Consider the following 16,807-nt stretch of genomic DNA (forward strand, 5'->3'; position numbering starts at 1 on the left):
GTGGAAGGAAGTTATCAGGAACTCAGGAAAAGAGAAGACAGGTGTTGGCTGCAAAAAAGGTTCCAGGTAATTCAGATTCTTCCCACTAGGGGGTCTGCTTCTCTGTCTTCTCTCAGATTCTTGCCCTAGGCAAACATTTTGTTTGGGTGTGTGGTTTTTTTTTTTGACTCTTGAAGTATTTCCATAGGGGAAATTTTCACGAGTAGAATAATTTGGTCAAAGGGTATGGCTATTTTAATGTCTTGTTTTATAAACTGTCAGACTGTCCTCCAGAAAGACTGTATTAACCTATAGCAACTCAAGAATACTCCAAAGTGTGTGTTTCTAAAACAGGGTTTTAAGAGTTTGTGGATTTAACATTGGCAAAATGGTATGGAAGTGGACTAATTTACATTTCCTTAGTTATTAGTGAAACTAAACCTTTTCCCTTAAAATGCTTAATAATAATTCCCTCTGGCTGGTCAGTGTTTTCTCTGCCTATTTAGGAGTTTGTTTTCTCTGTGGATCTGTATTCGATCTTTATATATTTTATTAGCAAATTTGTATCTGTCACAATTATCACAATTTCTCTAGTTCTCATGGTTACTTTTTTCCATCTTAATTTTTATTATTTTATTTGTAATACACTGGACTGCCCCTGTGGTTATACCTTTCCATTTTTTCATCTATTTTTTAAAAAAGTACTTTAATGGTAATAATATATATGTCACCAGAGGAATGGTGGTTTTCTTGATTATTGTTTTCTCAAGGGAAAGGATTCAGTTCAGGGACATAGAGGAGTTTTAAGTAATAAAAGGTTTGTTTGTTTATTTACTTGTTTGACTTAAACACCAAATTCATTTTCTCAGAATTTTGGAGGCCAGTAGTTCAAGATCAAGGTGCTAGCAAGATGGGTTTTGTTTTTTTTTTAATTACTTATTATGGTTAGAACACTTAACATTTAACATAAGAACTTAAGAACACTTAATAAAATTTTAAGTTTAAAATACAATATCATGATCCATAGGCACAATATTGTTCAGCAGATCTCTACAGATTATCCATCTCGCATAACTGAAAATTTTCAACTGTTGATTATCAACACTCCATTTACCCCTTTCCTCAACTTCTGAAAGCCACAATTCTGTTTATTTCTATGGATTTGGCTATTTTCCGTAGTTCATATAGGTGGCATCATGTATTTGTCTTTCTGTGGCTGGCTTATTTCACTTAGCATAATTGCCTTCAGGTTTATCCATGTTGTCGTGTACAGCAGAATTTCCTTCTTTTTAAAGGCTGAATGGCAGTCTGTTGTATGTATATGCCACACTTGCTTTATTCTTTCATCTATTTATGGACAGTTATGTTGTTTCCACATTTTGAGTAGCAAGAGTTTTAAGGAAAAGGGAAAGTACCCTCTCAAGAAAGGATGAGCTCCGGCTGTCTGGAAACCAGAAGCAGCCCCGCGTGGGGTAGGGCTGGGCGTGTTAAGAGTGGCGGTGCCTCCCAGTGTCATTTGACTGACAAGTTAGTTAGCTTTAGGTTATATAACTTTTCTCCTAGTGTTATAGGAGAAACACTGGGGAAACCCGTTGAGGGGGGGCGGGGTCCAAAACTGCAGTGCTAATTTATTACAAATACAGCGCAATGAAGCCCAGATTACTTTGAGTCACCTTTTAGGTCTTGGTGCTTGTGTGCCAATGTGTGTTGGTGGTTTTTTCTTGCCTGGTTATGATATGCCTAGCAGTGGTCCTTGGCCACAGGAAAGAAGGTCTTTGGCATGTTCTCATCACCAGAGTCCAGGTGGAGGAGAGAAAGATGACTCAGTTCAGGATAGGGTGTGGACCCGCTCATATCTGACTACCTAACATACGTATATTTCTTCCTAAATCAAGGTAAATGTGTATTTCTTCTAAGTAGTGTTTCCCAAATCACTTTCCTCTTATCTCTTTTAATGTTAATGCATTTTCTGAAGGGGTTCCATGGTCAAAGAATATTGGAGAACAATGAATTAGACAAAAACTAAACAACTTCCTTTATTACAGTACTTATCAGATCATAAATATGGTAGTTTATTCATTGAACAGAATATTTATTGAGCACCAGCTATGAGGCACTAGTGAACAAAGAGCCAAATGTATATTGTGTATTTCTAGGTGAAGGACACAGTAGACAAATTTTCTCTAGCGCATTTGAGCAAAAAGTTTTTATATCACCCATTAATCTTTTACATGATGCCACAGATTATCCTGATCTGGAATTTTTGAAGCATGATGTGAAAGACATGAATCAGCTTTCATTTTTTTCCTAACAGACTCATCCATATTCCTTAGCAGAATTTGTTAAATGTGATTCTTCTTTGTGTGGTTTTGTTGTCTTCTACTCATTGAATATACATTTTCCATAATTGGGGGATTTGTGGCAGAGTTGTTTGTTTCATTGGTTTATATTTCTGAACTGTGTGTTGATAATGAAGGAATTGTTATTCAGTCGCCAAGTCGTGTCCGATTCTTTGTGACCTCATGGACTGCAGCACACCAGGCTTCCCTGTCCCTCACGATCTCCCGGAGTTTGCCCAAGTTCATGTCCATTGAATTGGTGATGCCATCCAACCATGTCATCCTCTGTTGCCCTCTTTTTCTTCTGCCTTCAGTCTTACCCAGCACCAGGTCTTTTCCAATGAAAATAAGGAACTAGCTGTATCCTAAAAGGGACAAGAACTTTCACTTTTCCCAACTTTAATTGTTGCTAAGATGAAATGGTGCCCTTGAGCTGCAGTTTCCCTAGGAATCTGCCAGCAAGAGCTGGGCATCTCTCAGAAGAAGCATGATAGCAGAGGGTATAATGTCTCTGGAGCCTCCTCAGCCCATTCAGCCACCGGGAGGGCTGGCCCTGGCTGGAGCAGGAGTATTTGGAGTCAGAGCAGGAAATTGATAGTTACTGAGTGCTTACTATGTGCAAGCCACTTTGCACATAAGGAATATTTAAGGAGAAAGTAAGGAAGCCAGAGGAAGCAGCAGAGAAGTGAAAGGAGAACCAGGAGGGAATACACACAGACTGAAGGAGGTGAGTTCCCAGGATGGGTTTGTCAACAGAGTAAAAACTTACAATCTATTCTTGGTAAAACAACAACAACAAAAAATCAGCCTATAATGCAGGAGACTGGGCTTGATCCCTGGGTTGGGAAGATCCCCTGGAGAAGGGAATGGCTACCCATTCCAGTAGTCTTGCCTGGAGAATTCTATGGACAGGACAGCCTTGTGGGCTACAGTCCATGGGGTCCCAAAGAGTTGAACACAGCTGAGCAACTAATACTTTTCACTCTTACCATATAATCCAGCAAATCACAATCCTTAGAATCTAACCAAAGGAGCTGAAAACTATGTTCAAACAAAAAACCTGCCCTTGGATGTGTATAGCGGTTTTATTCATAACTGTCAAAACTTGGAAGCAATCGCGATGTCCTTCAGTAGGTGAATGGATAAACTGTGGTACATCCAGACAATGGCACATTATTCAGAACTAAAAAGAAAGGAGCTATCAAGTCATAAGAAGATATGGAGGAAAGTTAAATGCATATCACCAAGTGACAGAAGCCAACTTGAAAAGGTTACGTACTATGTGATTCCAACCATATGACATTCTGGAAACATCAAAACAATGGAGACAGTAAAAAAAAAAAAATCAGTGTTTGTCTAGAGTTGGGTCAGAGGAAGGATGAATAGGTGGAACACAGATTAATGGTGAATACGTGCCACTATAAATTTGTCAAAACCCACAGAATGTACATCAAGAGTGAACCCTAAAGTATGGACTTTGGGTGATAATGATGTGTCAATATAGGTGTTTTTTTATTGTCGTTGGATTTTTGTTTTGTTTTGTTCTGTTTTTTTGCTGCACTGCGTCTTCCTTTTTGGTGTGCAAGCTCTTTGATGTAGTGAGTAGCCTTCTCTAGTTGTGGCACGTACAGGCCTGATTGCCCTGCAGCATGTGGGATCTTAGTTACTGGACCAGGGATGGAACCTGCATTCTCTGCATTGGAAGGCAGATTCTTAACCACTGGACCACCAGGGAAATTAGGAATATAGGTTAATCGGTAACTAAATGGACATGAGTTTGAGCAAACTCCTGGAGACAGTGAAGGACAGAGAAGCCTGGCATGCTGCAGTCCATGGGGTCTCAGAGAGTCAGACACGACTTAGTGACTGAACAACGACAACAAACAGAAAGAACAAAGCATCAGTCGCAATCTGGTCATGTGGGTTAAGTCATCACTCACTGACGGAATGCCCTGAGGGACATTCAGGATGGAAAAACAGGGTGACACATTCTGTACTCTGGACACACCAGTCCCTAATAGTTAAGATGCATATCTAAGGAAGAATCTCAATGATTCCATATTCTTGCACCTTCGCATACATAGAAAAGCACGAAAATCATTAACAGGAGATGTTTGTTCTTTGTGATTAGCAGTCATCTTTTACCAAAATGTGTGCTGGATACATGTATTTCCCAGCCAGAAAATTCACATATATACTGGCTCTTCCCCTAACTCTTTGAAGTAGTCCCTTCAAAGCTGCCGCTGCTAAGTCGCTTCAGTTGTGTCTGACTCTGTGCGTCCCCGTGGACTGCAGCCTACCAGGCTTCTCCGTCCATGGGATTCTCCAGGCAAGAACACTGGAATGGGTTGCCATTTCCTTCTCCAATGCATGAAAGTTGGTAAGAGGCTATTTTCTGAGGTGAGGGGATGTTGAAAGTGGGGGAGACTCTGCCTATGTAGGGGCAGAAAGTAAATGGGGAATCTCTTACCTTCCTCTCAATTTTGCCATAAACCTAAAACTTCTCTAAAAAAAATAAAATCTTAAACCCCAAACTTGCAGATCCAGTGAGAACTCAGCTAGACAAAAGAGTTCAAATTACTGGCATGAAAGATGACTAAGATGATATTCCTAGATAATATGAAGCTGAGTCCCCCTAAAACCGAGTACCCTGGCCAAGTTTATGATTAACCTCTCCATCCAAAACTTTATTCTCTTTTTTTGTCCCACATTTGTCCCCTCAGGATTGGGGAGTCTCAAAGAAAAGGGGAGACTGAAAGCTAGCAGGACCCTATGGAGCTCTCCCAGATACAGTCTCCTCCATGCCACCGATCCCCTTCCTGTTTGTAGAAAAAGGCTTCAGCCTCCTAGACCTTCTTGAGTTTCAAAGGGCAGGCTCAAGGACTTCCTAATTAGGGAAGAAGGGAATGTAGAAACAAAGGAAAAGCCGTCAAACAAACAATATGTGTGCTTAATCAGTCGTGCCGGATTCTTTGCGACTCCATGGACTGTAGCCCACCAGGTTCCTCTGTCCATGGAATTTTCCAGGCAAGAGTACTGGAGCAGGTTGCCATTTCCCTACTCCAGGGGATCTTTCCGACCCAGGGATCAACCCATGTCTCCTGCATTGGCAGATGGATTCTTTACCACTTGCCACCTGAGAAGCCCTTCAAGAAACAATGTGCAGCCATTTAACAGAGTCCTGGTTCCTCCTCAAGGGCTGCATGTACCAATCTGATACATAGGCTTGAGTTGTTCTGTAGGAACTAAGGCCCCCACCTTGGGCCTAAGTTCACAGAGCTGAATTTGAACTGACTTGCAGGCAGGATCGAAGCCCTCTCTTTTCCACTGCACCACGCTGTCTCTCCTTAGTGTCTCACCCACAAAGTGTACGAGAGAAGAGGCACGAAGAGCATAGCCCCTTGGGGTCTTTATTTGCAAAACCTGCTAGAGAGCCTCAGGCAGTCCTGGGAGACATGGGGTCAGAGTTACGGTAACCTGTCCATCCAGTTGGACAGTCACTGATGAAGCAGGCACAGTCCTGCTGGGTCCCTGTTCTCCCATGTCCATCCTACCCACGCAGGTGGGTTCTTGCAGTGGCCCAGGATAGTCAGCCCAAGCCCTCCTGACCCTCTGAGAGCACCATATAACATTGCACTTGGTAACCCGTGTGGCCAGTCACAGCTCTGATCACATCATAAAGGATAAGAGAGGGGACACTGGAGCCTGATCGCCTGCATTTGAGTCCCAGCTCAAGGTTACTAGCTAACCTTAGGCAAGTTTCTCAACCTCTCCCTGCCTTACCTTCCTCACCCATAAAAATGGGATTATAATAACTCATAGGTTTGTTTGGTAGGATTCTCAAAAACCTGAAAAGCTTTTAGAACAGTTAACTACTCCAAATGAAAATGAGCATGTCTCTACATGAAATGGATTAAGAAAAAATAAATACTTGAACCTTTTAGAACAAGGCCTGGTATATACAGTCCTAAGCACTCAATCAGTGTTTTAAAAATAATAACAATTATTATTATTATCATTATTTTTGGCCATACCATGTAGCGTCTTAGTTCTCAGACCAGGGACCAAACCTGCACCCCTGGTGGTGGAAGCACAGAGTCCCAAACACTGAACTGCCAGGGAAGTCCCTATTATTATTATTCAGATAGCCAGACTGAGGCATAGAAAAACAAAGTAACTTGTCAAATGAAGCATGTATAGAAAAGCTGGAACCAGAACTGGTTTTTTTGCCTTTTAATCCAGTGTACTTTGTATACTTGGTTACATGCTTTAACACTAAGATTACTGATTTAAAATTCATTGATTTTCTGAAAGTAGCCTGAGCTGTTCCCCTATGCAGAAAATAATCACTTTATTCATCTTTTTAAAAGTCTTTTATAAAAACAAACTGTCATCAAGAAGACTAGAATTGACAGGAACCAGCTCAGTTCTACCACTGCATTGGACTCCAAGAGAGATTATCAGGCTATATAAGTGATAAAAACTGCTGGTTATTAGCACCAGTTTCAGTTCAGTTCAGTTGCTCAGTTGTGTCCAACTCTTTGCAACCCCATGAATCGCAGCACGCCAGGCCTCCCTGTCCATCACCAACTCCCGGAGTTCACTCAAACTCACATCCATTGAGTCGGTGATGCCATCCAGCCATCTCATCCTCTGTCGTCCCCTTCTCCTTCTGCCCCCAATCCCTCCCAGCATCAGAGTCTTTTCCAATGAATCAACTCTTTGCACGCGAAGAGCACCAGTTTAGTTGCAATTAATTACATAACTGTCTTGGGTGTTTCAGAAAAGTGTCTAATTTCTGTTGCAGTCTTAAAAAGATAAAACCATAAATACTTACATAGCTGTAGTAGAATTACACATATCCTAAGTATCAAAGACCGATCTGGAATATTTTTATAGAAGAGTGGGTTTCAGTGACATTACAGAGAAGAGGTTAAAACATTGGCGGTGAGGATTTTTAGGGCACCTTAAAAAAGTTTCCGGGTATAAATTGATATTTGATGATGGTATAGTTTCCAACTGGGGGAACATTTATGCAGCCCTCCGGTGTCTCTAATGCTGGAAATTGAAAGAGCAGACCTAGGTCTCACCCAGGGGGCTTGTGGGTAATCAGACAGTGATGGCTTTCCAGGGTGATGGTGACAGAATGAGGGAGGTGAGCACAGAAGTGTGTGTGTGTGTCGCTCAGTCATGTCTGACTTTGTGCGATCGAATGGACTGTAGCCTGCCAGCCTCCTCTGTCCATGGAATTCTCCAGGCGAGAATACTGGAGTGGGTTGCCATTTCCTTCGTCAGGGGATCTTCCTGACCCAGAGATCAAACCCAGGTCTCTTGTATTGCAAGCGAATTCTTTATTGTCTGAGCCACCAAAGAAGCCCAGAGAAGGGGCTCCTAATAGGGAAGGCAAGGAAAGCTTCTTGAAAGAGATAATGCCTGAGGAGTCTTAAAGGATGAGTTGATTTTTGTGAGGTAAACAACTTGAGGAAAAGGTCTTCCAGATAAAGGAAACGAAGGAGCAGAGGATAAGAAAGTCTGTCTTGTTCTGGGTTTGCAAGATGCAATGCTCAGCTTTTTTTTTCAAGTCTGCATTTGTGAAAAAATTAACCTGCAGTAATTAGGATAGCCGATATTCGAGTTTTGTGTGTTCTTAAGACTTTGATTATGTTGGTCATTTAATTCTTGTGAAAGTCACATTAAGTAGAGACACTTATTGTCCCCATTCTGCAGGTGGAGAAACTGAGGCACAGAAGTTCAGTGATTTCCCCCCATTCTTCTGGAGAACCAGGATGATAACCTAAACCGTCTGAGAGACTTTGCCTCTGTGCGAGCTCACAATGAGAGCATTTGTTTGGTTTGGAGCTACCTAGTAACTATTCCAGGGATGGGCGAGTCTATGGGGTTGCACAGAGTCAGACACGACTGAAGCGACTTAGCAGCAGCAGCAGCAACTAACCCAGATAACACCAGATTTTACCCACTTCCAAGCAAGATGAGATCAACTTTAGCTGATAATTCCATGACTTGTGGGAAGTTCATTCTCTTCTTGAAAATTTCTATGAATTACCAGAGGCTTGTGTTTTGTTTTGTTTCCTGTGGGTTCACATTCTCTATGCAGTATTTCTGAGCTGTTTCTTTGTCTCTATCCTGTCTTGATGATAGCCGATTGGCGGGTACAGCCCTTTCTTAATTTAACCCCTTCCTCCCCCACCCAAACCATGCATGAATTAAGATTTGGGGGGGCTGCTGTGACCAATAGATGCCATGGTATGTTGACTGTAATATGGAGTTCCCTCCCCTTCCCGCCTCACAAGCAAGACCAACTGTGGGCTGGGAAATGCAGTGTCCTGACCTTAAAAGGAGTGGCTGGCTGCAGGCCAGGAGGCGTCCAAGGCCTGTGGCCTGGATCCCAGCCCTTCCCAGTCATGGCCTTGAGGGCTGAGGAATAAGGAGAGGAAGGGCCAGGGAAGGGGATGTGCTGGGACCCGATTCAGTGCCATCCTGGTACCTCAGAACACAGGAACTCAATTAACAAACGGTAAACTTTTGGCTGCTTTCTTGCTAATCATGCAAGTAATTATATAAGGTTGAACGTTCCCTAAACTATTATACTTCTCTTACTTTTATACACCTATTATCTAAAACCTGGTTGTGATTTTAACTGCATTAGTTTATAATGCATCCCTTTTGTATTACACGTTTACATGTTTTTGTATTACATGTGTATAACTATATTCAGGAGTCATCTGTGATTTCTATTCCTGAATTACTGCTCTACCTATGGGACTTTGGGCAAGTCACTTAATTTTTTCTGATCTCAGTTTCTTCACTTGCAAAATGAAGATTATAATTATCTTCAGAGGACCATCATGAGGATTAAATAATACATAAAAAAGTGCATGGTACAGTGTCTGAAGGGCAGTAATAGATCAGTACATGTTAGCAATCATTACTTCCCCCATCAACCAAGAGCTGACTGTAGTTTGGCTGATGTAGGGGAGGTAGGATGGCAGTAAGCAGTCACTAATTGGAAGGATTTTGTGTTTTTACCCAAAGGATAGATTTCATCCTACAGTTTTTCAAGCCATTTCTAGTGGGAGTGGGATCTGTAGGGGTGACAGTATAACCCAACATGCTCTCCAAAAACATAATAGAGTTTAATTCCCTTTTTAATTTTAAAAATACATAGGAGTTTCATGCTCTATTCCATAACATGTTCAGTGGTATGAAGGTGGCCTTCAAAGAGCAATATTTAGTTGAATGCTTATAAAATCAGTATCTGGAAGGAGTCTCAACCTATTCTAGAAAAAGAGAAAATTTCCAACCAATAGAATCAACTTTGAGATGTCCTGATTTCAGTACCATGTAATCTTAAATTCAAGACTGCTTCTAAGATCATAAATACATATCAATGATTAAAACACTCTACATTCTGTAATACTTTGTCTTAGGGATTAAAAAAAATAATAACCTGGGCTTTGGAAAATGTTCTTACATAAAAAAGCAAAGAGAGAATGGAATATGCTTGTGTTCTGAAAATACTGAAACTTTGGTCAAGCTGTAACTGATTAAAAAACCTGTTGGAACTAGGATTTGCCTTGGAGCCTTCACAGCTGAATATGATAGATTGGTGAATGGAAGTCCAGGAAACTCTTACCTTCAGCCCAGTTTTGAAGTTCGAGGCCAAACATTCAATGTAATCACTGTTCAGAGGTAAATATATCCCTGTTACCTCTATGCTGTTAGCAAGTTTCTTCTGGAAAGGATATAGGGGAATGGTGATAGGAGAAGGTGCAGACAGACTGACTTTCCTCAGTCCTAGGAAAGTCAAGGGAACAGTCTTGCTCTAAGGCTAGTCTTGCTTCATGAGGTCTGTAAAAGTTTCCTATTTTAAAAAATCCCAGCTATTCCAGCAACACAGTTGTTGAGGAACTAGCCTACTGTGTTCCCCCTTTCCTTGGCAAAGTAATAAAGCTACTTAAACAACAACAACAACAACAAAAAACCCTATACTCTTAACAAGAACTACCTCAATATATTTTGGAGAAAAATCTACCCATACACATCTTCTCCATACTTTCAGAATTTTGTTAAAATGAACAAAAGTATTAAAAAACAAAACAAAAAACCCCACCACCACCACAACCCACAAACCAATGTGCAAAAACTGGGAAGTGAAACACAGACAATAGGAATTTAAAAGTCAAACCAGAACAAGTCTTTGAAAAGTCCAGGACAGGATACACGGAAGCTATTTGGTAACTTACAAAGTATCATCTTCATGTTTGGTAATACCCACAGGCCAAATTTACAGTTTATGTCCTGTAAAAGTCACATGAGAGCCTGAAACCAGAATGCTGCTTGAAAATAATGAGCTCATTGGTGATACTTCACTGAACCTTACAATTTTAGGTTTAAACATCTTATCTCCATGATTCACGAAGAGATATTTAGTCATAGGCTTCATACTTTCTATATATGCTTCATTTATTTCACAGCTTATAGCAATTATAGTAGATTATAGTTGGAACTGAAATATAACCCCAAAATATTATTCTAATATATTAAGTAAGGCTGAAAGTTTAGCATAAACAAGTTTATAAGATTGGTACCCCAAATTAGGATTAATATATGACATGAACCCCAAAAATAAAACATCAAAAAAATAGAAATAGACCAAAGAGTATGTCACAGAGTATGTAACATGTAAGTGCTTACTGATATATCTAAAACTGTATTATTATTTTCAAAAATAGTTGTCTTTTATTAGCTGGGTACCTGAAAAACTTTAAAGAACATACTCTTTTAAAAGCCTTATAAGCAATTTTCAAATTACTTAGCAGATAAAATATTATCTTTTTGTTTGTGAACTCCCAGTTGGCACCAACTATGGAAGGTATTCAACATGTATATATTTTTATTTCATTCATTTTTTTTGGTCATAACTTATGTGCAAAATTAAAAAATTCAGGTGAATAAGCTTTATGTTGAAAAGTATTCTTAAATGGTGCTGGTGATCATGGTGCTGTAGAAAATGGCTTTGCTGCTGAACATTATGTAGAACATATGGTAATTGAAATCTTGCTACCCTTTCTCTATATTTTGGCCCCAGACTCCAAGGGGGATAAAGAAAAGAAAAATGATAAAGGGAGGAGAAGATCTTTTGGTGACTCAGTTAGCTGTCAGATCAACCAATCACAGGAACTTCCAAGCGGGCTCTGTTGAGAGCTTGCTGCATCCATTTATGCTGTTATGGTCCTGAAATGGTACAAAAGAGCACACCAGAGGCCAGCAAACTTTTTCTATGAAGGGACAAGCAGTAAATATATTTGTCATGACTACTCAATTCTGCCACTGTAGCATGAGTGCAGATGTGGTTGAATGAGTGTGGCTGTGTTCAAGTAACTTTATTTACAGACGCTGAAATTTACCTTATGTAATTTTCACATCATGAAATATTATTATGATTTTTTAACGTTAAAAAATGAGAAAACCACCCTCAGCAACTTGGGCCATACAGATTGTGGCAGATGGCCTGGTGAGGTATGGTGTCTGAGCCCTGGTCTGAAACGGTTGGAGGTCCTTGGGGCACTAAGCTCACACTTTCCGATGGGCCTCACCAAACTCACTCCCACAGCAGCTTCTTTCTTTCCTTTCTGCCATTGTTGCTGGACTGCAGGGACATCAAAAGGGGCTCATATGGGAATTCCCTGGAGGTCCAGTGGTTAGGGCACCCCACTCCCACTGCAGGGGTCCAGGTTCATCCCTGGTTGGGGAACTAATATCCTGCACGTAGCATGGCCAAAAAAATTTTTTTAAGAAGTGACGGATATAAAATGATAAAGGTTATTTCAATCTCTCTTTTATCCTCTCTGGAAGATTTTCTTCAGGTTTATTTCTTAAACATCTAAGAGGCCATTAAATTGGAGATTCTAAAACTAGATAGCTTAAAATCTGTTTTCCAATGCTTTTCTCTCTATGAAGATACATTTTGAGACCTATTATGATTATTTATTCAATTTTAAATACATAGAAATTTAAGGCACTGTATACACTTTCATTTTTTTAATAAACCACATGGCAAAACAATACTTTAATAAATGTATAGGAAATTACAATTTGAAGATTGCAAATTCAGTACATATACATATACTATAGTTTGATTTTAAATTACATGGACAGACTCCAGCTTCAAAATCTTTCTAAAATCAATCATTATGCAAAATACCTGGTTTCTGAAAGCATATATGGGAAAGTATATACAATTTATTAAAGTGTGATATGGCTTACTTATTAACATGTATTTATTTAGAGAAGCATAGCTTTCCAAATATACATTATCTTTCAGGTGCAAAGCTGACATACTGGCACATTTCAATTTTGTTGCAGTTATTTCAGAATATACTTAATTGCAACATTTAAATTGACACTGTCATAGGTTTAACTGGGAAAGTCTTCTTAAGTGTTTTCCAATCTTACCAAAAATTAGAAAATGATTGTTGGTCATCACAATATGACTAGAAGAATGGGTTAAATCTTTTGAAAGTGAGAATTCAACGACCGGCTGGCTGGAATGTGTAAGAGAGGGGCACACACACAATTTAACACTGAGGACTTCCCACGATGGTTCTTCTCTACAATCTGTGCTTCTACTGGCATCACAAGCAATATCCCTGGCTAGCGATCTGTAACATAAATGTGAAGCCCCGTCTGGTGGGATTCACAGGACAGATCTGTAGCTAGGGTTTGCAAATGATATCGTGGTTAGAGAGCCATTAGGCATAATCAACAATTTGGGGATCAAGCTGGCCTCCCCTCAACAGAACATCCTTCAAAGTGTCACTCTGCATTTGTGACTAATAATACCCAACTGGCTCCTAAGTGAAGCTTGATTCAAAGACAAACTGAACCCGATGAACTAGTCTTGTGAACACATTCTGTAACTTTAAATTTACTATATGTAAGGCAGAGGCAACAGCAAAAGTATCTAAAACCTTATTCCAAAGGGGCTCAAATTCTATATAACAACACCTTATTTTGTTGAACCAACTGAAGAAAACACATTTAGCTAATTGTGCTTGTTTCAGAAGTGAATGCTTCTCTGTGGTAAGAGTGGTTATTTGAATCTTAGCAGTGATCCTGGCTTGTGATTGTGCAGTGCATCTAGTTCTACCACACTTACCATAAAGCTCGGTGTGCAGAGAAATTTGGATCAGGAACAATCAGCAGCTTAAACAAAGGTTCTATCTTACCCAGAAACACACTTATAAGTGGTGCTTTGTCTCTGAAGGATGGTTTTTCCTCATATTAAAATGAAAGGGAAGCTCACATATCTGATCCTGCCTGTGTCTATTCTGGGAAAATTCTACTGAAGACAAACACTCAGTGAGGACACCTGAGCTCAAGAGGTAGAACCAGAACACTGAGACTCCTAAGAGCAGGAAACTAGTCTTAGAAAATGGGAATGAAGCACCCGAAGTGGAAAACAGTAAAATAAGAAATCTAGTGATTTGGCAAACAATACTGATGGGAGCTTCAAGTTGTGAAAATCCAGGCTCACATTACACAGGGAATAGCTAATGGAAAATGTATGGAGGAATTCCGTCGCTTCTGGTTCTGCATTTCAAAGCCCTCTGAAATATGCTTTATGCAACTATATTCCCCATGTTATATTTCTAAAGCAGCATGGTCATTAATGAAACAATAGGCCATAAAAGTCAAAATGCTGCATCTGGTCAGAGCTGTGAAACACAGGTTATACACATAAGTAACTCCGATTATTTGCAAATGATAACCAAAATACACCTCACTGAAGAACTGCCCAGTTTTTATGTTGTGATCTGTTTTCCTTATGCAAAATTAATAATGCTAGGTGTTTATACAAACAGCCACTGCCTTTGCTGGACAATGGACAGCCCTTTTTGAGAGCTGGCTGAGGAGTATAACTAGGGGCTGTAACTAGGCGGGGGAAGGACAGACCAACTGTGCAATTCCTGGTCATATCTGCTAAGTTCACATCCTTCTCTGTGGGTCTTATAAGTTACAAGTTAAATCTATCAATCCTCAAATCTTACACTCCCAGTGAAGTACCAGTACAAAGTCTATAGTTCTTGCTACAAAAAGCAAAGCATAGGAAAACTTCATGTGTTTCTCATTTTAAGGAGAACACTATAAGATTTATAAAAGTTTTTGGTCTTTCTGCGTTTTACAAAAGGATCCTTTCAATCCTCAAATGTATTTCAGACTGTTTCATCAAGTAACTTTCCAAGGAATGGGTTATTTATGATAAGTCAGATATAGCTATTTAAGATAAAGGAAAATTTATAAGAAACAAGCTGGGTAGCTATAAGGAACAATTTGCAAATACGGGGAAATCCATTAGCATAATTAATGCATATTCTTTTTCCTTCTCTTGCTAAGTGCTCAAAGTCTACAAGTGCCCAAATGTCCACTGAAATGCCTCCCATTTATTCTTACTTGCCCTCTGTATTTTAATTTTATATTTATTTTGATTTCAACAGCTTATGTGCTACTGAAATTTTTGAAAAATTCAAATCATTATTTTAAATAGATTCACAGTAAGAATCTCATAAAGTTAATATTTAACAAACACGAGGTTTTATTACGAACCATTAATCCTCATCAACCCTTTTTTGGGGTAAATCCAGGTTTTATCTTAGGTTTATTACATAGTGAGGTATTTGGCAGAAAGATAAAGCGTGTGTCCTGTTCATTTATATCAGGAGTCATCTGCATGCCCATCTAGGATTTCAGTTCACAACTTGCTTGGTACACTGCTGCTGTACTCTGATTCTGAGGAGTCAAAGGACCGTATCTGTTCTTGGTATAAGAAACTGTTCTTCTTGAAAATGGATTTCTAACATGCATAAAGATAATCTCAAAACCAACAGTTGCAAAATGAAACATGAATATTCACAGCTGCCTCTTGTTACCAATTAGTTGCCTCTGCTCTGAAAACTTTTATGCTTAGCCTCCCCACAACAGATTTAATGTCCATCCCCATTCCCCTGCCTCAAAACATAAGAACACACAAGGTCAAAAACCCTTGAAAATTTTGTCTTCTCAGAGTAATATCTTCCCCCAATCCCTCTGGGCATTTCTGTTATGATATTATTATTGGAAAAACTTCAAAGTTATACCCTAGGATTTCTGGAGTCCGTGGAACCCAGTGTCTGGAACCCAGTGTCTGGAACCTGTGTCATTGATCCGAAATTATTCCTGGAGGAAGGTGGTTGGTCTACAGGAGAGGTGGAGGGCACACTGAAACTTAGTTGCCCAGAGTTCTACCCTGAAAGGGCTCCCACAGGTTAACTGGCATGGAAGCAGGAAGGAAGGTACCAAGCAACTTCCTGTACAAAAGGCAAGGCAGTTTTTAAAAGGACAGAGGGTCATTGTTTACCTTCTGTGGTCTCTTGCTGTTCTTAAAATAATTCCATGAACAAGTGATTTCAGGAAGACTTAAATCTGAAACCCCACACCCCATTCTCACTCCATTTTTTTTTCAAAGTATCATATTATAATTTGAATTTATGATTCACTTCTGCTATTCAGAATAACACAGAAAATATCTCCTAAACAATTTAGTATCAGTGGCCACAATAGGTAAATATTTGATTCTGATAAGATTACAAATAACCAAAAATGCTAACTTTGAGATACAAAACCCTGTACTATCTGGAAAAAGTTGATTACAAATTATAACAATAAGATTCAAACTTATTTGTGAAATAAAACATTTCTGAAACTCTAGGAATACATGCTTATTCCACTCTCTGGATAATTAGTAGTACTTTGAGAAATAATTTTGGTAAAAAGAGAGCTGGGTGTCAAATTCAAGAAGCTGGGTTCAAGATTACATAATAAAAAAAAAAATCAGTTTTCCAGCACTGGCTTGATATAAAAATGGTCTTTAAAAAGGATTTTTAAATGCAAATACTGAATTCTTGATGCTTTCTTTAAGACATGTACTGTCATAATTAGTGAAGTACGGTCTTGGATTGTCTTCTGTGAGGTATCTGTAGAGTCATGTCTCATTCTGTAAACAGTGTTTTAGAAACATCTTCATACGAGAAGCATGGTGAAGTCTCATCTTACCATTAAACAGAAACTAGCACTGGCAGGCTGGAGTGTCTGTTTTGAGAGACCGGTGCTTGATAGTGACACAGCTGTCAGGGATTCCATTTCTCACTCAGGTGTGCATTTATTGCTCTCACATCTGTGACTGCAGGATAAATAAGGCAGCAGTCTCTCATATATACACAGTTAGGAACTGGAACTCTGACAGTTTGCACAAGTTCTGTTCACTTCTTGCCTGTAACTCTGAAGCTGAATAGTACATTTATACATGCCAAACGTGTTCAATAATAAATGCTTTGCTTTGGACTGTACTTCCTCCCATTTAGATGAACTTCCAGGAACTGCAATATCAAGAAAATATCATTACTATTCACTGCACACTGTTACATTATTAG

At 39.5% G+C, this 16,807-nt stretch overlaps 1 protein-coding gene and 1 long non-coding RNA gene across 5 annotated transcripts in view; one reads left to right on the forward strand and one right to left on the reverse strand.

Moving 5' to 3' along the window:
- The window catches only part of LOC102408072, a 43,076-nt gene that overhangs the window by 13,437 nt on the left and 12,832 nt on the right, over positions 1-16,807 (forward strand). Inside the window, exon 3 of one of the 4 annotated variants that reach the window (XR_329122.3) lies at positions 8,046-8,269. The exons of the other annotated variants lie outside the window; for them this stretch is intronic. This is a non-coding gene — a long non-coding RNA (uncharacterized LOC102408072). Of the gene's footprint in view, positions 1-8,045; positions 8,270-16,807 lie in introns of those variants that run through there. 4 annotated transcript variants of the gene reach the window in all.
- SLC30A4 (solute carrier family 30 member 4) overlaps positions 12,366-16,807 on the reverse strand; it is a 32,033-nt gene continuing 27,591 nt past the window's right edge. Inside the window, exon 8 of the mRNA XM_025295517.2 lies at positions 12,366-16,753. Coding sequence (XP_025151302.2) covers positions 16,599-16,753 — 155 coding nt within the window. The 3' untranslated portion in view covers positions 12,366-16,598. The remainder of the gene's footprint in view (positions 16,754-16,807) is intronic.

This window comes from Bubalus bubalis, chromosome 11 (genome assembly GCF_019923935.1).
Source record: "Bubalus bubalis isolate 160015118507 breed Murrah chromosome 11, NDDB_SH_1, whole genome shotgun sequence".
In the NCBI taxonomy this organism is placed as follows: domain Eukaryota; kingdom Metazoa; phylum Chordata; class Mammalia; order Artiodactyla; family Bovidae; genus Bubalus; species Bubalus bubalis.